At 37.7% G+C, this 25,914-nt stretch overlaps 2 protein-coding genes across 2 annotated transcripts; both read left to right on the top strand.

Annotated features, from left to right (window-relative positions):
- The first annotated feature begins 1,427 nt into the window (after window positions 1-1,427).
- exoc1l (exocyst complex component 1 like) lies at window positions 1,428-5,756 on the top strand. Its single transcript, XM_053480348.1, has 3 exons — window positions 1,428-1,615; window positions 2,204-2,367; window positions 5,202-5,756. The coding sequence occupies exons 1-3, from the start codon at window positions 1,495-1,497 to the stop codon at window positions 5,463-5,465; spliced, it is 549 nt and encodes a 182-aa protein (XP_053336323.1). The 5' UTR covers window positions 1,428-1,494; the 3' UTR covers window positions 5,466-5,756.
- Window positions 5,757-9,001: 3,245 nt separating this feature from the next.
- On the top strand, window positions 9,002-25,899 carry smc2 (structural maintenance of chromosomes 2). The gene is made up of 24 exons (XM_053479686.1): window positions 9,002-9,309; window positions 9,667-9,816; window positions 10,075-10,197; window positions 10,348-10,386; window positions 12,243-12,353; window positions 12,454-12,498; window positions 12,616-12,849; window positions 12,932-13,081; window positions 14,287-14,520; window positions 14,632-14,791; window positions 14,887-15,004; window positions 16,388-16,526; window positions 17,549-17,668; window positions 17,761-17,965; window positions 18,050-18,185; window positions 19,218-19,342; window positions 19,576-19,769; window positions 21,052-21,195; window positions 21,580-21,774; window positions 22,505-22,705; window positions 22,863-22,979; window positions 23,072-23,232; window positions 23,346-23,493; window positions 25,314-25,899. Exons 1-24 carry the CDS (start codon window positions 9,142-9,144, stop codon window positions 25,500-25,502), a joined length of 3,606 nt encoding a protein of 1,201 aa, XP_053335661.1. The 5' UTR covers window positions 9,002-9,141; the 3' UTR covers window positions 25,503-25,899.
- Window positions 25,900-25,914: the final 15 nt, after the last annotated feature.

Below are 25,914 nucleotides of genomic sequence, written 5' to 3'. Positions count from 1 at the left end.
TTAGTCAAGGCAGGGAGAAGCGAAGTACTAATATGAATTTACACAGTTCTTAGAATTATTGATTCACAAATTCAGTAAGAAAAGATTAAGTAGATAACAGTAGAAAATCATCAGTAAAAGATGAGTTTTCTTATATTTCATATGGTGTAGCAGCATAACACAGGATTTTTATACAATAAACTACAATATCAGTTTGTACATAAAGACTATGTGTATATTTTATCATTCTTTCATATGCCTGTAGTGTCTTTCTTTTTTTGCATGTCTCATTGTTGTCAGCATTTTACAGTTATGGTTGGATTATAAGAGGGCAAGAATAGATTACAATATTGTTAGTGAGATTTACTTTACTGGATAAGCCTTTTAACATTAACATAGGAAACCTATTTCTATGAATTAAAGTATATTATGTATGACTTATTTTGTCATTACATAGGGCTTCTTTAAAAAAAAAACAGTTCACATGCATACTGTTACTTTCATATAAGGACAAGAAAACAGCCAGAAAATATACTTGAACACATAGACAAGACCACATGGACATGCAGCAATGTGAGACAATGTAAGGAAAATAGATTTAAAGACATTTATATAGGTATAAACAAAATATAATAATAATTTTGCATGGAAAAAAAATATCTATTTCAAGACGCATTATCTCCTAGAGTGATGTAGAGTAGCTGAGGTTGAGGATCTGTCACACTGACAGTTTTTTATGCACTTGGAAAATGGAAGAATCTATTATTCCCTTATCGATGTCCCAAATGTAATTTCATACAGAACATTATTTTATTGCTTAAGTCTCTTGCTTACTTTTGCTTTCAAAAGATTACCCTAATAAACAGTTCATTCCGTATGTGAATATTGTTCCTTACGAGGTTACTTCTTTGCTGGGGTATGCGAGCGCTTTTCTTCCATTTTAAATAAAGTGAAACCACTTTGGTCGAATCTCTCAGGATTTCCTATGGCACTTTACTCCCTGGCTTTCCTTACACAAACAGGACCAATCTAATACAGTGCTTTTTCCAGCTGAAACTCGGTTATTTGGCGTCTGTTCAGTGGCATCTGACATCTTCACACAGGAAGCTATTGATTATCTTTTCCCAACAATAATAAATGCCTCTGAGTTTGTGTGGATACACTTTTAAGGAGTGGAAGAGTGGGTGTGCACTTGTGTGAATGAATTTCATAGACATAAATTATGCATTCGTAAATCGACTACAAATTGGATCTTTATGGTTGATAGCGCCACAAAAATATTCTGAGTGGTCTCAGAGCAACTGGTGCTTTTATAATGGAGGGTTAAGGGGAAGATGCTACTTGATAACTTATGAAGCTCAGGCGAGCGGAGAAGGAGAAGGGTGTGAGGGCACGAGAGGCAGGACAATAACGACACGCAGTTATCTGAAGCTGGAGTAAATCTCGTTTTGCTTTTGTCTCTTTAAATTTATTGCATTATTTTAAATTATTTTTTTTATTTTTTTTTTCTCAGAGATGTCATCACTGCTCAGAGAGGAGATGCAGAGGGTCTTGTTCAGACCAGAAAAACAGAAAATGGTGGAGTTTATAGAGATTGAGGAGGAAAAAAGTGGACGACATTTCCTCTGTGTGTCCAGTAAGATGCCTGGGTTTGCATTCATACTATAAATGATGATGGATAAGGATAATATTAGATTTGTCTTTACATGTAAGTGTTCGTGTTCGGTTACATATTTCTTAGAATCAGAATGGAATGAATAATAGCTGCTGCGTGAGCTATTTCATTGGACACCTAATTTCAGAAAAATATTTGTATAGTACAAGCATTAATGCTCCATCAGTGCGAATGTTAACGTTAAGTCCAGATCTCTTATGTGGTTAAAGTATATGATGGTATTTGGTGTTTGTTAACGATTAAACCTTTTTCAATTTTATTTCTGATCAGTTACATTACAGAACAATTATTTTGATATAGAAATAGGCTTTTGTAGGATTCCACATAGGGTTCTAGATTTAACCTCCTTTGCTTAAATTATTCTATAATAAATAAGGTGCCTAAAATAAAAGGATGTACATTTTGATTAATTCACTGTCAACATGTTTAATTAGCTATTTATCCAAATGCTTCCCAGACGTGCTGATTAGTCCCTGTAGAGTTTGAATTTAAAATATAAAGGGAAATAATGTCTGGATCAAAATTGAAATTTTGTATTTTTGTGCACAGTATCTAAGAACAAACAAGTACTGATTTCAGTGGTGCAGTGTGAAAAAGTGCGTCATATCAAAAATAAGAAATCCCATCGCATCGGACTGGAAGACCAGTACGTGAGGACGGAGATGTGGACTCTTGAAGAACTGAGGATTCTGGATGGGAGAGACCCTGACATAGTAAGCCAAACTCTTCCTCAACTGGATACCTTTAGGTTCCATCTGTAATTAGTGGGGAATGCGTTAATGCGCGATGCTAGACATTTCTGTGGCACACAAATAACTGAAACATCTTTTAAGGAACCACTTAAAATTCGTGAATACTGGTCAAACAACATACAAACAACTCAAACACAACTCTAACATTGTTCGAGCAACTCAAACACCCAAACAAATCAACCACAATGTAAAGACACACAGTACAAAACAACTCAAATACTACTTAAACAATTAAAGCACTCTCCAAACAGAAACTACAAAACAGCACAAACCACTTAAATAAGTCAGAGAACACTTATTCTTAAAGACAAAGCAATCTTTATTTAAATAACTCAAACGTCATGCTAACAATTCCACTTAAATGCCACTCAAATAACGCAACAACGCAAACACTTTTTATATCAACTCAAAAACTGTTTAAAAAACATGATTACCACTCAGACACCATGCAAAAAATAACACCTGTTAAACAACTAAAATTTCAATCAAACCACTCAAACACTTTACAAACAACTCGAACAACATCTACAGGTAACATAACAACACAAGCACTACTTCATCAACCCTAACAACTCAATTAATACAACCACCACAACAAAGTCACTGAACTTCAAAGACCGCTCAAACAAAGTTGAATCTATTGACTAAAATTCAGGTAATTTATCATCAAATATTTTTCTAAAATCACAAATAAGGGTGGCAAGATAAAAAAGTACTAAAAATCTAATACTTATAAATCAAAATGTAAAGCTCTGGTCATGTTTGTTTTTACTTTATTTGCAGACCTTAAGGTAAAGGGCAGATATGTAGCTAAACTTATGCTAATTGGTTACAGTCTGTAAACAATGTACTGTAATGGTAAAATAAGGGTAAAATAAAAACTAGTCTACCAAATTTATTAAATTGATGAAATTTGACAACCGGCAATTCTGATTTATACATTTTTTTTTAACTTTTCATACACATTTCCATAAATTTCTTTTGATACTGTAAAGCTGCTTTGCAACAATGATCATTGTAACAAGCGTTATATAAGTAAAATTTAATTGAGTTAAATTAAATTGACTACATTTGGCTAAATAATATATTATGGTATTAACACATTTGACATCATCATACATTAAAAACTGGTATGTATTTTTGTGTTGCAATGTATTTTATGTTTTTTATTTAAATGTAATTTAGATTACGGTTAAAACATTATTTACAAATTGTTCATAAGTACTAAATGCTGTTTGTGTAAATAATTGGTGGTTCTTTGCATTTCCTCTATTTACCTGGTTACTACTGTTTTTCCATTAAAAAAAAAATAAATATTCATTTAACAGTGATCTGGAGAAATTTATTAAACTAACTAAACTCTGATGACTGTCCTACAGAAGTTTTTCTTTGACTTTTTCTTTTCTTTGTCTAGGTTTGTTTGGAGTGTATTTATATTGGAATAAATGCAACTGCAAATAGTTGGACTATATTTAACTAATTATATGATAACTGATGGTAACTGTTTTGAATGAAGCTAATTTAGGGGTTTCACAGCAGTAGGTGAATACTTAAGAAATTCTTATATTAAAAGTTTTATTCATGAAAAAAACCTTTTCAAAGTACTGCATATGCTGTAGATAGACTTTTTTTTGCAAATGCAACATCATGGCATTTTGTGTAAATTTATAACATGGAATCCTATTCATTATTAATAATTAAGTAATTTTAACTTATAGATTGTGAGACTACAAAATGCAGGAAGATTTAAAGTTCTTTATCCTAATTTTCTATCATAGTTAATTAAGGAGATGATAAATAAAATATGTATACATATATTTAAATATTATATTAGTAAACTATAAAATAACAATAGTTTTACATTTCTTAGTGGCAGTAACATGCCTACTTAAGTTTAGCAGATCTGATCAGGCAATGTGAACTGAAAATATTTCTGATGAACGTAACAAAGCAAATTTAGTGAAAAGCATTTTGGTCACTGGTTCATAATTAAAGCTTAAGGGTTTTTTTTGCATTTGTGCTATATCACTTATAAAAAGCATGATAATTAATTAATTACTGATTCAGATGTCATAAGGATCTAGATGCATTAAAAAAAGATAATATAAAGACCACTTAATCATTCAGTAATTTGGCAGATACTCTTATCCAGAGCAACTTACTAAACAGTTAAAAGCTTAACTTTCATACCTTTTCTTTCTCTAAATCATTATCTGCAAGGATTTACTCCAGGACAACTTTACCCTGAAGGACATTGCATATTTTTAAAAGGTTTGAGATGCATTTAGTGATTCTGGTACTAATTCCTTAATTGGTGCTCCCTATTTTTATTATTTCTGTGTTATTATTTGTGTTACTCGCACATCATAGAAGGACACGGCTATAGTAGTAGTTATACTGATGTTCAATAAAAGAAAAAAAAAATACAATCTTACTTATATGTGATAACGGTCAGGTCTCAGTCTTAACTTTTGCTTAACAGTGCTTCTTTTCTTACAAACACTGAACTAAAAGTTTAGAAAGAATTAAATGTAGCTATATGATGATGCTCTGAGTACAGCGGGAACTCACCCAGCTAGATAGAGATCTATAAGATGGTTAGTGTGATGGTTGAAGCTTTGGCAGCTGTTCTGTATGAGAGATGAACGTTATTTTTAGAGATAAATTGTGGCCTAATGCTTACATTGTGGGTAAAATTAAAATAGACTCAAATGTCAACTAACAAAATCTAAAAATTCTTTTTTTTTGGTACAAAATAAATTACTATTCACTTTTTTGCTTTTCTTCTCTTACAGGATGATCCCTGCTTTCTGATGCACTTCGACAAGGTGCGTCCTGTGAAGGCAATAAACTGTGCTGCAAAGTATTGTCTGGCCCGCTGTCTGGTTGCTCTTAGTGAATCACATCAGCACACTGAATTACATCTTCGGAACTTTGACTGGACATACATTAAGCCGACGTCCATATACTCGAACAGAGGTGACTGCATGGTTCTAATGCGGGTCTGCTTCTATGCCTTTAACCTGGTGTGTCTCTCCTTGTGTCCCGTACCTTTGTAAATCTGGGTTTGAACGTTTGGATTCTTGCTCCGGACGGCACACCACTAACATGGACAAATCCGTCATCGGAATGCGTACTGGGGAAAGTGATTAGCAAGTCTCCTAGTGGGCAAACCTTTCACATGGTGGAATTAAAAAGAAAAACGTCAGGCTTTCCTGAACTGAATTATGTTGTCTTTTGCACATACTGTATCTCAATATCAAAGTTCTAGCTTTGTAAAGACTGGGTTACCACCATATGGGAATTCTAATTCCTCTGAGACATAACAACACAGTATTAGTCTAAATGCAACTGCAATGTATTGATTTCCTTTACCTTTACTTGGACATGTCATGAATAAAATATAAAACATAATAAATATCTCCATGAAAACTTTGATTATACTGGCCTTTATTTACAATTAGCCATTTTTTTTGAACTGCCTTGACATCCAGAAGCCCTAGATACCTAAGTTTGGAAAATGAATCAAATCTACACTATATTTTTGAATTATATTTATACTTGCTTAAATTAGATGTGTTCGAGCATGTTATAGATCGCAAAACCCCATTTTAGCCAACACAATTTGTTGTCTTTTTTGGCTGTTTGCCAAACTGTTAAATCCAGCCACAGAGTCTTCCTGTGGGTTTTCCCAGACCACTGAATAAACGACTAATATATTGATCTGAGTGGAGTGAATCATGCAGTTACTATATTAACTGAGGCAAAAGCCTTAATACAAAAATTCAAATATAGCCCTGATATCCTCCTTAAATATATAAGGAGACAATCAGATATGTGCTAGAAAATGGCATTGTTTTAGAGGTACAAGTTTATAATGTCTTTATCAGTAGTATTAATTAATGCAAAAGTGTACTTGGTACAATTTTTGGATATACGAAGCTATAGTCAAAAATTATCCGCATTCTGGCTGTAAAATTGATTTTAACTAACTTTCTGAAAAGATTAATGCATCATTTTTTAACATTTCATCTCATTTCCTTTAGATACACTTTGTCCATCTGTCAACAAGCTTTTGTGTTCCTCATAAAAAATGTTGCGAATACAGAATGCACTGCTATCTTCAATTATAATAATCTATTATTATTATATTCTTCGTCATCATAGTTCTGCTTTTAGTGTGAATCTGTGTCTCATCACCAATAATGATTCTCTTTAAAAAACTTTCATCTTACCTAAAATATTAGTCAAAAATTAGTTTGCAGATATCCAAACATTTTCTCCATACTGTATACAAAGTGTGCCATTATGGCGCCATTTACAGCCTCAGACCACAAAAAGCAAATCTTTGCAAGCTGCTCTTTTGTTATGCAGATCACAAGTGTGGCATCCATTTTGCTCACATCGCAGTTACAAATGAATTGATCTAACATGTTCACACGTGGGAAACAGTGACTGGGGAGAGAGTAGCTTAGAACGGAGATTGCTAATAAGTGTGGCCAATAAAAATGTTAATAGAACCGAAGTGTGGATAATTTTTGACTCACGCTCGTAATTAGGAACAATTTTAAATTAATGTTTTGAGCCACACAAAAAGAAACATGCTCGTACAGTATTTAAAAAAGGCAGACTGTTCATTGTTAATTCCCTCTAAAGCTTCCATGCACTTCTTACATTTAGATTATTAATATGCTGTATATTCCATGATGATTATGGAAATTATAAATTGTGGCTTTTACAAGCATCTAAGCCTGGAATATCCTGATATAACACACATTTAAAAGGACCTACAAGTGATCCAAAGTGTAGCTGATTCTATAATGTATTATATAATGTAACTGTTTTTTAGTCCTGAAATAAAAAGTATAATATGCCTGATGTATAAGCTGTGGGGTTTCTAAAAACACCGAATAATAGAAACAAAAAGTTTCATAATCTTTCTTGTACTGTTTATTATCTGGTCACCCGATTGCAAATAGTTTAAGATATAGATATATAAAACTTCCTTTATTTATGAGATTTTAAAATGTATCACTGTTCAGAACTCCATATAAAACAACAACAAAAGATTGTTCACATCCATTAAAGGCTATTGCCTTCTTTCAAATCTAAGAAGGAGCAGAAAGAGGAGGATAATTAAGAGTCAATGTTGTGTGTAGACCAATGTTGGAAGAGGGCCAAGGAGTTGCGCATTGATTACTATTAATAATTGACCTTCACTTCAGTAGTACGAGAAGGTTACATAACATTTGTTTTAAAATTTAATAACCCATTCTGGGAAATACCACATACACAAAGGTGTTGGTCTTCGGAAAAATAACACACACACAATTGGGCAATGAAATGAATGAATGAATGAATGAATGAATGAATAAAGTACTAGAATCTTAAATACAGTATATTGTCAATTTAAGTTTCCCTTATTTTTCTAAAGTATTAATATGTTTATTTTAAACTAGCTAAAATAAAAGAGAAATGAGTTTGTAGAAGTAGTTAAAAGGTTAAAGCTAAAAAGAAGCTGATTAGCTTGAATGTAATCAGTGATAGTTATTATTTCAGGTTGAAGCCCACGTACATGTCTGTCTGTCTTTCCCTACGGCAGAACTCTCTGTCTAACTTATTAATACAACGAAGTCTTGTGTAAGCTTGAGGTTTTTACACCTTGTTTACGCTAAGTTGTAGATCTTTCCACTCCCTGTTCAGTAATCGGAGAGTAAATCTGGGGAGACAGTAGCTTAGAACGGAAATTGCTAATAAGTAATAAACAAAAACAGATGAGAAATCGAAAAAGTAGATCGGATAAAGATTAAATTTTGTGTTAAAACGACTCCAGTGTGTTTAAATTCACTTATACCACTTCAGCACTGTTATTTAACTCATGAAAATATGAACTAATCACAGTAAAAATATTCAGTTTAGCTTTTCTGATTAATATCTATTGGTGCAGGTGTTTGTTTACATTGAGCAAGTACCTTATTAGTACTGTAGCTTATTTTAAAGTAGATTATTAAATATAACTGTTTATGATATCGCTTTCACTTAACATGTTAATTTCACTTGGTTAAACTTCAGGCAGATATCGAAGTACTGTACTGCAAAAGTTTCACTTAATTCTGTTCTGAAGCTGCAAATCCGCTTGATGCTGTGACAAAATCTGACTGGACGGACAGAAGGACATATAAACATAAACATTTCTAAGATTTTCTGAGGTTTATAAATTAAATTAAATAAGCGAGTTCTGACCAGACAAAATCTTTCTCTTATTTATACAGTAGATAAACAGAGCAAGGGAATGAGTCAGTAAAAAAGTGAAGGTAGTTGTGAAAGAGTGAGTGAGGTAGTGAGAGTAGGAAGGGATGGTCAAAGGGCTAAGTAAAAAGCTTGCGAGGGAGGGAAACTACAAAGCACTTTGTAAGTCACAGCGTCTGCCAAATGCCTAAATGTCAATGAACAGCGCTAGTGAGTGAATATAATGTTATTTTATTTTTTTGCTTGTAGCATTTGCTTGTAAAAAACGGTAGGTGGCAGTACGCACGTTCAACATGCAAGTCACCGAAACACCACTGAAGAAGAACAACGGCCGCTGAGGCTTGTTTGGCGCCGATTTTTAAGTTTGGAGTGAGAGCTCACGCGCGGAGGCGAGTCGTCCAAGCGCGAGTAAAGGAGTCGTATTATTTTTTTCTGTCTCGTGTCGGATTTACCGCCTTTGATTTGGAACACAGGACCTGTTTCGAGATGTATATAAAGTCTATCATTTTGGAGGGCTTTAAGTCGTATGCGGAGAGGACGGAAATTAACGGCTTCGACCCGCTGTTTAACGCCATCACCGGCCTGAACGGCAGCGGGAAGTCCAACATCCTCGACTCGATCTGTTTCCTCCTCGGAATTTCCAACTTATCACAGGTCAGTAACGCGTGTCACTGTATCAGGTGCTAACGTGTGCTTTTTTATTTTGCTAGCTAGCTAGCTAGCTAACACCTAGCGACTGTGAGGAGTGAGAGATGAAAGGTGAGAGAGAGATGGTGAAATCTACTAAATAACACAAGGTCTATTATTTTACATCAGATATAATGTAAAAAAGTAATAAGAAATTAATTTTGATATATTAAAAAATTATATTTTTACACCTAAATATTGGCTAATATAAGGTAATATTGTTATAATGCCTCTCATAGACATGATCTATCTAACAGCACTATTCTTGTTCAAATATTTATGACTCCACCCTTAATGCTGTTTTGTGTTTCCGGTTTGTTTCAGGTGAGAGCATCAAATCTCCAAGACCTGGTCTACAAAAATGGACTCGCCGGCATCACTAAAGCCACTGTGTCCATCACTTTCGACAACTCGAACAAGAAACAGAGCCCGCTGGGGTTTGAGACCCACGATGAGATCACCATCACTAGACAAGTACGCTTCTCCCGTACACACGAACACATTTAAAGGGGCAGTATGTAATCTTTGGTGTGGCAGAGATTCAGTGACAGAAATGTTATCTCAACACGGAAAAAAAACAACTCTGTAGACAAGTAAAAATCCGCCCTGACAGCTCGGACTTGTTGAAATGATCTGCTTAAAGTTCTGAAGAAGAAGAAAAAATAGCTTACTGCAGCTTTAAGTGCAAGATTTTAGTCATTTAATGCGTTAATTTTCTGGTTTTCCTTACAGGTTGTTATAGGTGGGCGGAATAAGTACCTCATTAACGGTGTGAACGCAAACAACATGCGTGTCCAGGATCTCTTCTGCTCTGTTGGGCTGAATGTCAACAATCCACACTTTCTTATTATGCAGGTGATAATTACAATTCTATTTGTAATTTTTTTCATTAATTTTTTTTTTTTTTTTTTAGTTGAATCTTAGTTGTGGTTTAAGATAAGAATGTGGATAGTTTTTTGATGCTTTATGCCTTTGCAGTAAACTGATGTCTCGCTATGTTTTTAGGGAAGAATAACCAAAGTCCTAAATATGAAACCCCCTGAGGTGAGTATACGTATTCTGTATGTTTATTTACAATGTTGTGGGGAAAAAAAGTATTATTTATTTATTTTTATTTTAGTTAAAATTAGTTTTTTGCATAGGGCCAGGTAGTCTTGGACAGCTCCGAATTTTAAATATTAAAATTAGTTTGATTTAAATTATTTAAGCATGACAAATATGCAAAAAAATTGTAAGGGGCAAATTCTTTTTCAAAGCAATGTATGATTTATATATATATAGATATACACGTGTGTGTGTGTACAGTGTAGCTTTGGATCAGAGCATAATTTGTTCTGGAATCGGGCTCGTATTCCAAAACACTCATAAACCAAAGCAAATTTTCCCGTAAGAAGTAATGGAAACTTAAATGATTTATTTCACAGCACAAAAAAAAGAAATACATAAAAATAATTAACACAAAATATAAAGTAAAAATAAAACGAATTAACCTGCACCTTAAAAAAAAAAAAAGTAAAAATAAATCCAGACAGATAAGTGTTTCCATTTGTACGTGCAGGCGCCGTGTGTGTGTCCCCGTGTGTGTGTCCCCGTGTGTGTGTCCCCGTGTGTGTGTCCCCGTGTGTGTGTCCCCGTGTGTGTGTCCCCGTGTGTGTGTCCCCGTGTGTGTGAAGCTAAAGTAAGGAGCCTTTCCCCCTTCTCGTCTTAGTTATCCTTCCTCCACTCTTTTCACACACGGGCGCACACAACGTAAACACTATTTTATCGGAAAAAAATAAGAAATCTTTCTGATGGTCACAGTGTTGTAGTAAACAGTACACGCGTGCACTAGTGATGCGCGCGTCGGGTATTTTTCCAACTCGCGGGTCCCGCTTTTATGAAATTATTTGGCCCGCACCGCACCACTGTATCTATTTTTACAACTCGCCCCGCACCCGCGACCATTAAATAGACATACTAGGCATTGTAATTCAAATGAAAACAGCCTTTATTTCAGCCTTAAAGTGCTTGGAAACATCGCCCTATAAACTGGCAACAACATATGATTATGAATATAAACGATAAATCAGGTCATATAAATAATAAGATAATGATACACATTTTAAGCATTTACAAAGCAGCGTTTGTAATCTACGATAAATAACCACTGACACTTTTTTTTTCATTTATCACATGGAAATGTTCAGTTAGCGCTTTTATGTTCGCTGTGCTAAAACATTGGATTTAGCAGCCTGACCTTTTTTTCTTTTAATGATGTAAATTCCTGACCTCAATTTCTCGTCTTCCATCTTTACTTTTAGTTTTTAGTTTTTGATGTGACTGGCAGCGGTAGCTGCTTGGCGCTTTCGTGACTTGTCACATGACGTAACCTTATCAAAGAACTTAATGAAATATGAAAATAAATATTCCCAAATATTTAATATAGGCTATAGGGAGTTGCACGCAACATACATGGATTTTCTTATTTAATTTTGTTTTTAATGATCCGCTCCGCAAATAAAGTGACAATTTCTTTACCTGCCCCAACCCGACGACCCGCGCATCACTAGCGTGCACGGATGTTGATTATACCAGTAAGAGACGAGCACTAAGACCCAGCAGGGGAGACGATTACCCACAATTCCTCAGCGCAAGAGAGAAAAACCGTTGGTTCAGTTGTGATCACGTGATGTTCGGCATCAAAACAAGAAAACATGCGTGATACATGATACCCGGTACTTGTAAACCAGGACTTGTTCGTTTTCCAAGTCAAAATTGATTGAAAACTTTGCTCGTCTTGCGGAACATTCGCAAACTGCGTTACTTGCAATCCGAGGTTTCACTGTATATTTGTGTTTATTATTATTATTATTATTATTACAATTATCATCCTCCTACATAACACTGGCATCTCTGTGTAGATTCTGGCCATGATTGAAGAGGCTGCTGGTACCAGGATGTACGAGTGCAAGAAGATCAGCGCTCAGAAAACCATTGAGAAGAAAGATGCAAAACTGAAAGAGATTCAAACGGTCTGTCTGCGTTTCTGTATACCTGTGTGTTAAAGTTGCCTGTGTATGCATGTGTTAAAGTTGCGCATCATCTGCTTGTGTGTTGTCTCACCCTCTGTAGATTCTGGATGAGGAGATCACCCCTGCTATGGAGAAACTCAAAGAGGTAACTAAACCTTCATAGTAGGCTTGGGAATGATAATGATTCACCCTAATATACAGTGACTTTTTTTTTTTTAAGTAATCATGTTACCTCCCCTCACAAAACTGTTCCTCCCCTCAGGAGCGTGCTTCCTACCTGGAGTACCAGAAGCTGATGCGGGAGATTGAGCACCTGAGCCGGCTCTACGTAGCGTGGCAGTTCGTGTGCGCCGAAGAGACCAAGCTGAAGTCGGCCGGGGACCTGCAGCTGATGCAGAGCTCCATCAGCGAGCTCCAGAGCAGCATGCAGAAGAACGCAGACCGCATCCGTGAGCTCAGCGAAGAGATTAAAGTGCTGGAGAAGAGCAGGGACAAGGTAGTGCATGCGAAGACTCCTACCATAGAAACTTTATCAGTTATCTATAAGGTTTATTGTTAGTAACTGAGTGTGTGTGTAGGAGGTGGCAGGTGTTCTGAAGGCTCTGGAGGAGACTCTGGCTGAGGCGCAGCGAGTGGACACGAAAGCTCAGAGTGCTCTCGATCTGAAGAAGCAAAACCTTAAGGATGAAACTAAGAAGAGAAAAGAACTTGTTAAAAGCATGGAGGAGGTAAAAATCTGTTCTTGATTAGATACATTTCCTCAGTTTCTGCTTGTGTTTCTAGAAGACGTACAGTACCAGTCAATATAAAAAAAATTCTAGGACAATACTAGATTTTTTTTTTTTTTTAACTGTAAAGTAGCATTGCATTAAGTAATTAAATAACAATAGCATTAGTTAATATTTTAAGACACAGGGGTCAGCCTTTTTGGATCAGTTATTGCAAGAACGGTATTGTGTCGAATGCATTTGTAAAACCCATCAAGCAACGTGATGAAACTGTCTCTCATTAAAACCTTCCCAGGAAAGCAAAATCAAAACGTACCCCTACTGCAGAGGAGGTTAATTTAGGGTTACCAGCCTCAGAAATCACCAATTAAAGTCGTTATGAGGGCCTTACAGAGCACATGTAGCAGACACATCTCAATATTAACTGTTCAAAGGAGATCACTGCATATTTTGAACCCCCTTAGCATTGTATTACAGTGTAGAAGAAAAGAAAAATCAGTGCCTGGTGCCGAAACAACTCGCAGACGAGCATAAACAGAAAAGTTTAATATCTGCAAACAACATTTGGAGCGATACTCTAAGGAAGGTGAAAAGTTTTTTATAGAGAATTATTACTAGTGATGAGACACGGATTCATCACTACGAGTCTGAGAGGAAACGGCAGAGTATGGAACAGAAACAGTGAGAAAATTTATCAACGCTTACGGTTTTCTGGGATTCTCAAGGGCCAGAAGTATTGGAACGTTATCCTTTTTATAAAAAGGTTCACCAATCAACTGTGCTTGTTCTAGTGAGATGCTTGCTTGTTTAAGAGCTGAAGCCTAAACTTTAGATTAAATGCAGAGGACTGATGGACAAGGCAAAAACTCAGTTTTGAGGTGTTAAAGCAATCCTCCCTATAGTCCTGAACTTTCATCTGCACTATGAGGACGAAGATTCTCTCCTGATGAAGAAGTAAAGGCAGCAGAGCAGTTTTTTTTTAAATGAGGGAATACAATAGCATGTTGACAGACGGACAGTGTTTTGGGGGAAAAAAAGGAGATTACCTTTCTAAAAGTTAATTAAAAGAAATTCTACTGCGAGAGTGCTAATTTTTGATTCACCTTTGTATGTCGGTTATCAGCATTGATGGGGTTATGTCCGGATGTTTATACAAGCACTTTGCTGGCTTTTAACCTAGCTCCCAAAATCTTTGCTTCCTCAAGGACAAGAAGGTGTTGTCGGCAAAAGAAGGCGAGGTTGTGAAGATGATGGAGCGACTCAGCGCTGTGAAGGAGGAGGGCCAGAAGGACGCAGAGGAACTGGAGGCGGCCCAGCAGCACTTCAAGGCCGTGTCCGCCGGGCTCTCGGCTAACGAGGACGGTGAGGCGGCGACGCTGGCAGGTCAGATGGTGACCTGCAAAAATGATATGAGCAAAGCGGAGACAGAGGCTAAGCAGGTAACCTCTTCTTCAAAGTGTTTAGGTGGAAATTCTCTATAGACAATCACTTTGTCAATAAAAATTATAATAATAACAATAATAATAATACTGCTTTTGTTTGTCACTCAGGCACAAATGAAGCTGAAGCATGCTCAGCAAGAACTGAAAAGCAAGCAGGCTCAGGTGAAGAAGATGGACAGCGGGTATAAAAAAGACCAGGACGCCTTTGAGGCTGTGCAGAAGTGCAAAGACAAACTACAGGCCGAACTCAATAAACTCAATTACGAAGGTTCTGACTAAAGCAACACACACACACACACACAGTATGCTAAAGTTAACACCTGGTGCTTGTAGAATATTAAATCTTTCATGTTTGTGTGTCAGACGGCCGGGAGGAGCATCTGATTGAGCAGAAAAGGCAGCTATTTCGTGAAGTCAACCACATGCGTGAAAAATACGAGTCCTTCATGGGGCAGTTCCCTAACCTGCGCTTCGAATACGCGTGAGTACTTGTACTGTACAGTGGGGTACAAAAGTATTTAGTCAGCCACCAATTGTGCAAGTAAGAGGCCTGTAATTTTCATCATAGTTATACCTCAACTATGAGAGACAAAATAAGAAAAAGAAAATCCAGAAAATCACATTGTAGAATTTTTAAAGAATTTATTTTCAAATTATGGTGGAAAATAAGTATTTGGTCAATAACAAAATTTAATCTTGGCACTGACAGAGGTCAAACATTTTCTGTAAGTCTTTACAAGGTTTTCACACACTTGCTGGTATTTTGGCCCATTCCTCCATGCAGATCTCCTCTAGAGCAGTGATGTTTTGGGGCTGTCGCTGGGCAACACGGTCCTTTAACTTCCTCTAAAGATTTTCTATGGGGTTGAGATCTGGAGAGTGGCTAGACCGCTCCAGGACTTTTAAAATGCTTCTTACGAAGCCACTCCTTCGTTACCTGGGCGATGTTTGGGACTCAGCCACAGTACATCTTCAAAGCCCTTGCTGATGGAAGGAGGTTTTCACTCAAAATCTCACGATACAGGGCCCCATTCATTCTTTCCTTTACACGGATCAGTCGTCCTGGTCACTTTGCAGAAACAAAAAGTGCAAAGGCATGATGTTTCCACCCCCATGCTTCACAGTAGATATGGTGCTTTTTAGATGCAACTTTCTCCTCCAAACACGAAGTTCTATTTTGGTTTCATCTGACCATATGACATTCTCCCAATCCTCTTCTGAATCACCAAATGCTAGCAAACTTCAGACGGGCCTGGACATGTACTGGCTTAAGCAGGGGGACACGACTGGGACTGCAGGATTTGAGTCCCTGACAGCGCAGTGTGTTACTGATGGTAGCCTTTGTTACTTTGGTCCCAGCTCTCTGCAGGTCATTCACTAGGTCCCCCCGTGTGGTTCAGAGATTTTTGCTCACAGTTTTTGTGATTATTTAGACTCCAAGGAGTGAGATCTTGCGTGGAGCCCCAGATCGAGGGAGATTATCAGTGGTCTAAGTATGACCAAATACTTATTTTACAGAGGAATTTACCAATTATTTCATTAAAAAACCTTTAGTATGATTTTCTGGATTTTTTTTCCTAATTATTTTGTCTCTCAGAGGTATAACTATGATGAAAATTACAGGCCTCTCATCTTTTTAAGTGGAAGAACTTGCACATTGGTGGCTGACTACATACTTTTTCGCCCCACTGTACGTGATGGAAAAATTTATCTTAAATGTCTCGTAGTGACTAAAATATCAACACGCTATCTTTAAAGACATTTCTATAATGCATGAGGTGTATCATGATATCATTGTAAGATTCTGATAAAGGGGAATGATTCATGTTGACGAAATTTATGGTGTGTTTTTTTTTTTTTGCAGAGACCCAGATAAGAACTGGGACCGCAATAAAGTCAAGGGTCTGGTTGCAAACCTCTTTACTGTGACTGATGTGTGTAACGCGACGGCTCTGGAAGTGGTGGCAGGAGGTCGACTCTATAATGTAGTGGTGGACACTGAGGTGAGCTCAACATGGACTGATACCAGTTGTTTTAAAGCGTTGTTTATTTACTTACTTATTTAACTGTAATTTCATACATTGTAGGGGATGGGAATCACCTAATTGCGATATTGCGATACCTAGGTGTCGATTAATTTAAAATTGCAATTCTATAAGTATAAAATTGCAATTCTATTGCAAATAATTGCAATTCTATAAGTCACTATAAGGGATTCGATATTACATTTTTCCACGTTTCTGTTACAATTTTAAACCTTTAAAAAAAAATTAAGTAATTAAGTGTAGCCCATTTTTTATAATAATAGTTTTCTCACTTAAAAAACCAAGTGCAGCATTTAAACAATATAGGTGCATCTCAGTAAACTAGAATAAAATCGGAAAGTTATCTTTTATTTAAGTGATTCAAATTAAAAAGTAAACTTTCTATTTTATTCTTTGTCTTTCGGGTGTTACCTTTTATCTGCCTTCATCTAATCATCTGCCTCCCCATCAAGTACTTAAAGTCTTGCACCTTCATTAACTTTGCTTCCTGTAGTCTCACCGTTCCACTTGGGTGCTTCTCATTCACACTTATAAACTTATACCTTGTATACATTTATATGAAACCTATATATTATATAGATTTATTACATATATACAGACTGATATATTTCAAGGGTTTATTTCTTTAATGATTATAGCTTACAGCTAATGAAAACCCAAAAAACCTTTCGATAATATGCTAACTTATTCAGATAAACCTATATGAAATAACTTCAAATACAATTTAAATACATTTAACTTACTACACGGGATGAATATATGCAAATGGCTCGGAGTGCACCACCAGTGGGATTATAAAAAAAACCTAAAATTATTTATTTTGGAGTCAGTGTGACGATTATATGAAAAACCACACAAAAGAATCACAATACATAACTGATTTTATTTATATTCCTCCTATCTCTACAAGACGCATTGTGTTTGGTCGCACCCTTTCATAATGCGCAGCACAAAATTGTTGTGTTTTATATTATTTTCAGGTAACTGGAAAGAAACTTCTGGAAAAGGGTGAACTGAAGCGCAGATACACCATCATCCCGCTGAACAAGATTTCTGCACGAACCATTGACGATGGAGTAGTCCGCACTGCAAAAAAACTAGTAATGATAATTAAGATGATTATATTGGGTTAAATATTTATTGATCGAACGACTGATTGACACCAGCCTTTATATTTTGTCTAATGTATCAGGTGGGCGAGGATAACGTACACACAGCTCTGTCGTTGGTGGGGTACGAGTCTGAGTTGCGTAAGGCCATGGAGTACGTTTTCGGCACCACGCTGGTGTGCGATACTCTGGACAACGCCAAGAAAGTTGCCTTTGATAAAGGTGTCAGCACCAAAACGGTCACACTCGGTGGAGACGTGTTTGATCCACAGGGAACTTTGACTGGCGGTGAGGAAGTCGAGAAAGTCATGCTGTGTCGATTGAGTGTGAATTGTATGTACTAATGCAGTAAAAGGTATACTGTGTGTGTAGGTGCTCGGGCTCAGACGGCCTCTGTGCTTTCAAAGCTGGCTGAAGTAAAAGATGTACAGGACCGTTTAAGGGCCAAGGAGGCAGAGCTCACTGCTGTGGAAAAGGAACTTAGCAGCCTCAAGGGAACTGCTGAAAAGTAAGTCATCGATCCTGGGTCTTCTTTAAGGTTTGGCGTTTTGAGTGAGGTGGATGTCTGAGTGAAAAAAAAACAATGAACAAAATGTACATTTCCTTTTAATTATTGTTGGGATCAAGTCATTTATACAAAATGCAGAATAGGAAACTCAAAAGCTCTACACACACATTTTTTAACTGTAATTCTTTTACACTTGTGAGGAACTTATTTTTTTTTTCTATTAACACTTGAAAAAGTTTTTAAACAAGTACAGTGGAACTTCGGATTATGAGCATTATCCTCTTCCTCCTCTCTTATTTAAGTTTCACACACAAAAATAGCGAAATGACTGTTTTATCTAAAAAAAAAAATATTAAGGAACATCCCTAATAACTCTTGCGTGAGCGCATACTAACGCAATCACTGCTGTAAAGTAAAAATAAAACACTTTACCTTTAAAAAAAATCGCGACAGAGCAGTGTTTCCATTAGAGAGAGAGTGTGTGAGTGGAGTGAAAGAGTAAAAGGCGAGAGGAAGATGGGAGTGTGTGAAGGGGTGCGGTGTCCAATGATGCACACGCGTGCACAGACACAACGGCAGGCTGAGGCAGAAAGAGAAAATGCATCTTTAAACTCTCTAATGAGACTTGCTTTTGCTTTACCCGTACGCTCAACACGCGCATACAGACACAAAATAAAATGTTTTATGCACACACGCGTGGTCACAGTGTTATAGTAAACAGTACACGCGTGCACGGATGTTCATTATACCAGTAAGAGACGCACACGCACTGAGGGTTCACTGTAAATCCAAATTTAGTTCTTAGAAAATATTAATAGATCTTAAACATCTTATGTAGTTTTAATATCGAATAACAAAAACTCACTTTTGCCGTGAATATAGCCGTGGAAGCTGGCATGATGTTAAAAGAAGAAAAGAAAAGGACACATGACTGTTTTTACTTTTTGTGCTGGTTATTGGCTGTATGGTTTTGTCCACTGCTGAGGAAAAAGCAGGATAGAAAACTTGAGCGTTTTTAATTTCCTCTTGTAGGTATCGTAACCTGAAGCAGCAGCTGGACCTGAAAACTGAAGAAGCTCAGATACTGGAAACAAAACTCCAGCAAAGCTCTTTTCATAAACAACAGGAAGAGCTCGAGAACCTCCGCAAAACCATTGGTTTGTGTATACACACACACACACTTGCACAGAAACTCTGTAGAAACCTGTATGTTTTTAGTGATCAGCATATCTGATTGATCATCATCATAACAGTGCATTAATAATACAGTGTGTTCTAATATACAGCAGATGTAATGAGACTTGCCGTGCCCTGCCAGATGATATTAGGTCGGTATCGATTTGCTTTTTGATTGAAGTGTCTTGAGCGTCTGGTTTGTTTCCCGCGTTAGAGGAAAGCGAGGAGACACTAAAGACGACGAAGGAGGTGCAGAAAAAGGCAGAGGAAAAGTACAAAGTCTTGGAGAACAAGATGAAGAACGCGGAGGCCGAGAGAGAGAAAGAGCTGAAAGCAGCGCAGCAGAAACTCAACCAGGCAAAAAGCAAAGCGGACGCCTTCAACAAGAGGCTCAAGGAGAGACAACAGGTACGGAGCCGAGAAAAAGCCTTACAATGCGTCACACATTCGCTTATGCACAGCTCTGTCCACCACAGCATTTCAGTTTCAGGACTTTGACCAGGCCGGTCCAAAACCTTGATTATTTTATTGTTCAGTCATTCTGATGTAGACTTACTGGTGGGCTTCGGACCACGGTCATGTTGCATGATTCCAATTCTACAAATGGTGCATGACACAAGTCCAAAATATAGCACCATGCACCACCTGGGCAACCACAAGAAAGACAGTGGGCACATGCGTTTAAAGGAGATATCCCTGTACCATTATGACATCATTTTAGAAAAGGGGGAATTTTATGTTTATATTTTCAAAAAGCCCCAGATACTGGATAAAAAGAATCACACTATGTCGTCACTCAATGTGATGTGCAAAAAGTGGTTAATAACTTTGTGTGACAAGTTTAAGGCATCGATCGTATAAATTCCCTAGAAAGAGTGTATCATATTCCTTTGGGTGCTTTTTGACAAACAACACACAATAACTGACTTCATGTTGAGTTGAGCCCAGGACATGCTCTAAATGTGTACCAGGTTTGTATGAGCTATGTAGCAAAATCTCGTGTGAGGCCCAGACTCTCAGGCATCCTAAGGGCTTTTTTTTTTTTTTTTTTTTTAACATATTAAGACCCCCAAAAAACAATACGTTGGGGGTTTTCCATAGGAAAACAAGAGGAGCCTTCAAACACTGACAACAACATAGGGCTAATGTCATACTGCTTGGGCTCTAATCATCACCCCTTTAACTGCTTCACTGTAGATGTAAGGCGTTTCTGCTTAAATGCTGTTATCCCCTGGGGATTAAGGACAAGCAACTCCACTTTGGTCTCAACGTGTCCATAGGAGGTTGTTCCAAAAGCCTTGATGTTGAAAACAACATCCCATGTGGGAAGCCATGTGGGATGTTGTTGGGATGTTTTGTGAACCTCGCTCATATTTCTCCTTCGTCTAATTGTGCTGTCAAATTATAAATTTAACAGCTTAGTGAGGACTGTAGGGTTTGAAATGTTATATATATTTTTTTGCATTTCTCTGAGCATTGCATGGTTTGACGCAGAGGGGAATGTGCTGAGTGAAACTTATCCAAATTGTTTGAAAATTATTTTATAACCCTTTTCAGAATGATTGGTTGGTTATATACATAATGGCAGGGTAGAAAAGTTATAATTTGATAGTTTAATGCAACAAAAAAAAAAGCCACTAATTCTGAGTGTGAGACGCATTCATAACTCTTAAAAAACCCGCTTGTGTAGGAGGCTGACGCTGTGGCGTTGGAGCTTGAGGAGCTGAAGCGGGAGCAGGCGGGCTATGAGCAGCAGATTCAGGCTGTGGACGAGGCACTGAAAGCCCTACAGGAACAGATCAGTGCAATGACCACGGAGGTGGCAGCCAATAAGGTACGCAAACCATTTCAGCAGGATTCACTCAAAGCTGTTCATGAACTTATAAAAAGGAAAATTTATCAAACAAACTGAAATGCACATTATGCAAATGTAACCAAATTTATCAGCTCGTGCTCAAGCAGATGTTTGGTGCATGGTGTATCTGAAACACATGCCTCTAATAATTTCAGATATTTTTTTAATGCATTATTGTGCAAAATGTAAGAAATATACTCACTGGAATGTGCTATTACAGTAGCAGAATTAGATGAATGACAATAACGATAGAAAACTATTTAAAAGCAATATTCATTTGATAAGGATATTTAAAAATGAAATTATTAATTAGGGAATGTGATGATGTAAATACTGAATGAAGGGCAAAACCGTGTCTATTAGGATGCAGTGCGGCAGGCGCAGGAGCAGCTGACCCAGCAGAAAGAGGTGATCCTGGCCCAGGAGAGAGAGATCAAAGGGAAGAGCGAGGAGGCGAACCGCTTAAGAGAACACAACAACGATGCTCAGCTCAAAATCAAAGAGCTGGAACACAACATCAGCAAGCACAAGAAGGACAGTGCAGATGCTGCTGCCAGGGTGAGTGAGTGTGTGTGCGCGCGCCATCTTTTATCACAGCCTACCAATCTCAAATCGTTTACTCTCTCACACACACACACACACACACACACACACACACACACACACACATTCAGCGCTCATACACACTCAGCTCGCTCTCTGTTCCCCTCTCTCCTGATTCAGCGCCTGACTACATTAAAGCAGATTACACTCCTAATACTCGAGAGAGAGAAAAGAGTGGAGTGAAAGAGGGAGAGAGAAGGAGAGTGAGCATGGAATAAATGGATGGAGAGATGGATGAGGGGAGATTGATAGATGGATGGAGGAAGTGATGGAAGCATGTATGGGTGAAGGAATCGGTCGGTGGATGGATGGAGGAATGGGTCGAGGGAGGGATGGAAGGATGTATGGATGGAGAATTGGGTGGATGGATAGTGAGAGACGGTGTGTGATAGAAAGACAGTGTGATGGATGGATGGATGGAGAGAAATGAATAGATTGGAAAAGGAAATTAATTAAATAAATCATATTTCAAGACATTGTAGTTATTTTTTTCTTACACATATATAGGTGTACTTTTTCAGTTTAGGTTTTTTAAGTTTTAGGATTCTTGATTTTAATAAGTCTGGAGAATTTTTTTTTTCTGCTTGTGGAGGGATGGAGAGATACAGATGGATAGGGAGATATCGATGAATGAGAGAGAGAAAGAGAGTGTAAAAATAATGCATGTTGATCCGGCGTTACACAGGTGACCCGCATGCTGGCTGAGAACGACTGGATCTCATCGGAGCGGCATCTTTTCGGCCAGGCCAACTCCGCATACGACTTTAAGGTGAACAACCCTAAAGAAGCCGGCCAGAGACTAAAAAGACTCGAGGAGACCAAAGACAAGCTGGAGAGAAACATCAACCGCAGAGCCATGAACATGCTCAGTGAGGCTGAAGAAAGGGTATGAACTTTAACCTCTTTGGAGCGGTCTGCATTCATTCAGTTCAACTTTATTTTATTTGTATACCATATATAATTTAACAATATTATATATTAACATAACTCATAGTTGGATCAAAATATTTGTTGGTAATGATATTGAATCGTGTCTGATTTAGTATAACGATCTGAAAAAGAAGAAGAGGATTGTTGAGAACGATAAAGCAAAGATCCTGGAGACGATTAAGGAGCTGGACCAGAAGAAGAACGAGGCGCTAAACGTGGCATGGCAGAAGGTCAGCGTTAGGAAGAGTTTAATATTTTAGGTGTGTTTCTCTGAACAGGAACCTGTAAATAAACGTGTCCCATTGTATGATTCTGTTTTTAGGTGAATAAGGATTTCGGCTCCATCTTCTCCACTCTGTTGCCTGGCGCCGATGCTCGTCTGGCCCCGCCCGAGGGCTGCGGCGTCCTGGACGGCCTAGAGTTTAAGGTTGCTCTTGGAAACACGTGGAAGGACAATTTGACAGAACTGAGTGGAGGCCAAAGGTCAGGCAAAGCCAGACACGTGTTCAAATACTGCACCTAGAACCCAGTGGAAGTGGTTTGAAGTGTGTGTGTTGTATTTATTCTAAACTAATGCACTTTGTTGTGTGTTTCAGGTCTCTGGTGGCACTTTCTTTGATTTTGGCCATGCTGCTTTTTAAACCTGCTCCGATCTACATCCTAGACGAAGTGGACGCTGCTCTCGACCTCTCGCACACGCAGAACATCGGCCAGATGCTGCGCACACACTTCACACACTCTCAGGTTTATACACTCATACAAGATTATGAATAACCTGTATCAAAGAAGTGCATTTTTACAAACTATTTGTGCAATCTTATTCATATACAGTGGAACCTTGGATTAAGAGCAGAATTCATTCCTGAAGCGGGCTCATATTTTAAAACAGTCGAAACCAAATTGAATTTTCCCATAAGAAATAATGGAAACTCAAATTATTCGTCACACAGCCCCCCGAAAATAAATACATAAAAATAATTAACAAAAAATATGAAGTAAAAATAAAACAAATTAATCTGCACTTTACCTTTTAAAAAAAGTAAAGATAAATTCCGACAGTAAAGCCCAATCCCAATTCTACCCCTTACCCCTACACTTAGCCCTACCCCTCCGTTTGGCGCGTTCACGTGAAGGGGTAGGGGTGTCTCGTTTCTCTTTTGGTTGGAGGGGTAAGGGGAAGGGCCAGATAGCCCTCCGAACGAAGATTTTTCGGGACCTCACTTCAAACGAAGGGCTAACGAAATTTTCAAGATGGCCGCTCACTCGTGCAAGCAGACCCGTAAATTTAACGAATTTTTGCCATTAATAAGGATTTTTATGACAAGTTATTATTATATGTATATTAATTTTAGTCTTGTGTTTGTGTTTATGGTGATGTTTTGTAAAAAAACGTTTGCAAAAAAAACGCTAAAGTTTGCTAGCGGATAGCGCCGATTGCGCAATATTACAAAAATATATTTTTATGTCATATACACTTTACTGCTACAAACAAATATGAAAGTCCAGTAGCACGGCAGTTTGCCGAGCTTTTGATAACGCATTGTTTGTTTTGCTTACGGCCATACTGTATGTGTACATGTAAATGAACGGATACGTATGATGACGTATAACAGTGTTGTAGTGGTGTCCCATTTCTTAGGGGAAATATTTTAACCCTTCCCCTTTCCACTTCGTTTCAAGGGGAAGGGGCGAGGGGTAGGGGAAGGGGTAGAAAATAGAATTGGGATTGGGCTTAAGTGTTTCCATTTGTGCGCGCAGGCGCGCTGTGTGTGTGTGTAAATCTAAAGTAAGCTCCCCTCTCCCCCTTCTTGTCTTACGCATTTACACTTCCTCTACTCTTCACACACACGCGCGCACATAACGGAAACACTTTTATCGGAAAATGAACAAGAAATCTGACACGCGATTGAGCGGCGCACTAACGGAATCACTGCTGTAAAGTAAAAATAAAACAAATTAACCCGTACTTTACCTTTAAAAAGAATCGCAAGAGCAATGTTTGTGTAGAGCAGAGAGAAAGAGTGTGTGTGTCTGTAAAGGCGAAAGTAGGAGGGGTCTGTGTGTGTGTGTGTGGGGCACGGTGTCCAATGATGCGTGCACACAGACACAAAGAGCAGGCTGATACAGAGAAAGAAAATGGATAAACCTCTCTAATGAGACTTGCTTTTGCTTTATTAATCATGCGTGCTGTACATGCATACAGACAATAAAAGATGTTTTGCACACACGTGGTCAGTGTAAACGGTACACGCGTGCACGGATGTTGATTTATACCAGAGACGCGCACTAACACCCAGTAGGGGAGATGATTATCCACAATTCTGCAGCGCGAGAGAGAACACCTGTTGGTTCAGTTGAGATCAACTTGAAGTGCATGCATGATACTCGGTACTCATAAACCAAGACTTGTTCGTTTCCCAAGTCAAAATGTAAAAAATCTTTGCTCGTCTTGCGGAACACTCGCAATCCAAGGTTCCACTGTATATCAAATCATATTCATTTGTATTTAGTGTTATTAAAATATATATATATATATATGTGTGTTTTTTCTTCCCTTTTTGTAGTTTGTGGTCGTGTCTCTAAAAGACGGCATGTTCACCAACGCCAACGTTCTCTATAAGACCAAGTTTGTGGACGGTATTTCTACAGTGACGCGCACGGCTCAGACACACGAGGGGAAAGTCCTGGCCCAGCGCTCGCATGACAAAGCCAAGACCAAGGATAAACGCCAGCGTGAGATCCTCGCCAACTAAATTCACAGGATGATGAGGATAATCTTTATTAATTTAGCCTCTTTATTCTAAATGCATATACAGATTTTTTTTTTTTTTTTTAGAAACGATTAGTATATTGGCTTTTAGTCTATTCAGGATATTTTGAGCTGTGTTTTTGACTTGATGTGAAGGCTTTCGAACAGTAAATCATGGTAGACCTTATACAGTACTTTGCTATTACCAGGTCTTGAGCGTTATCCTGCATTTTGTACAGAATGTTTATATTTTCTATCCTGCATTTTATTTCCTCTATACTGCCTTCTTTCAAAAGATGTTCTATCCTGCTTTCTCCTCTACACTTTCTACTTCCCCATGATGTATTTCATTCCTTATATCTTGTTTGGTTTAGCTTTTTTCAATAAACATGTGCAATTGATCATGTGAGTTTTGT

The sequence above is a fragment of the Clarias gariepinus genome, chromosome 20 (assembly GCF_024256425.1).
Source record: "Clarias gariepinus isolate MV-2021 ecotype Netherlands chromosome 20, CGAR_prim_01v2, whole genome shotgun sequence".
Lineage (NCBI taxonomy): Eukaryota > Metazoa > Chordata > Actinopteri > Siluriformes > Clariidae > Clarias > Clarias gariepinus.
This window is presented reverse-complemented; position numbering and strand designations above follow the sequence as displayed.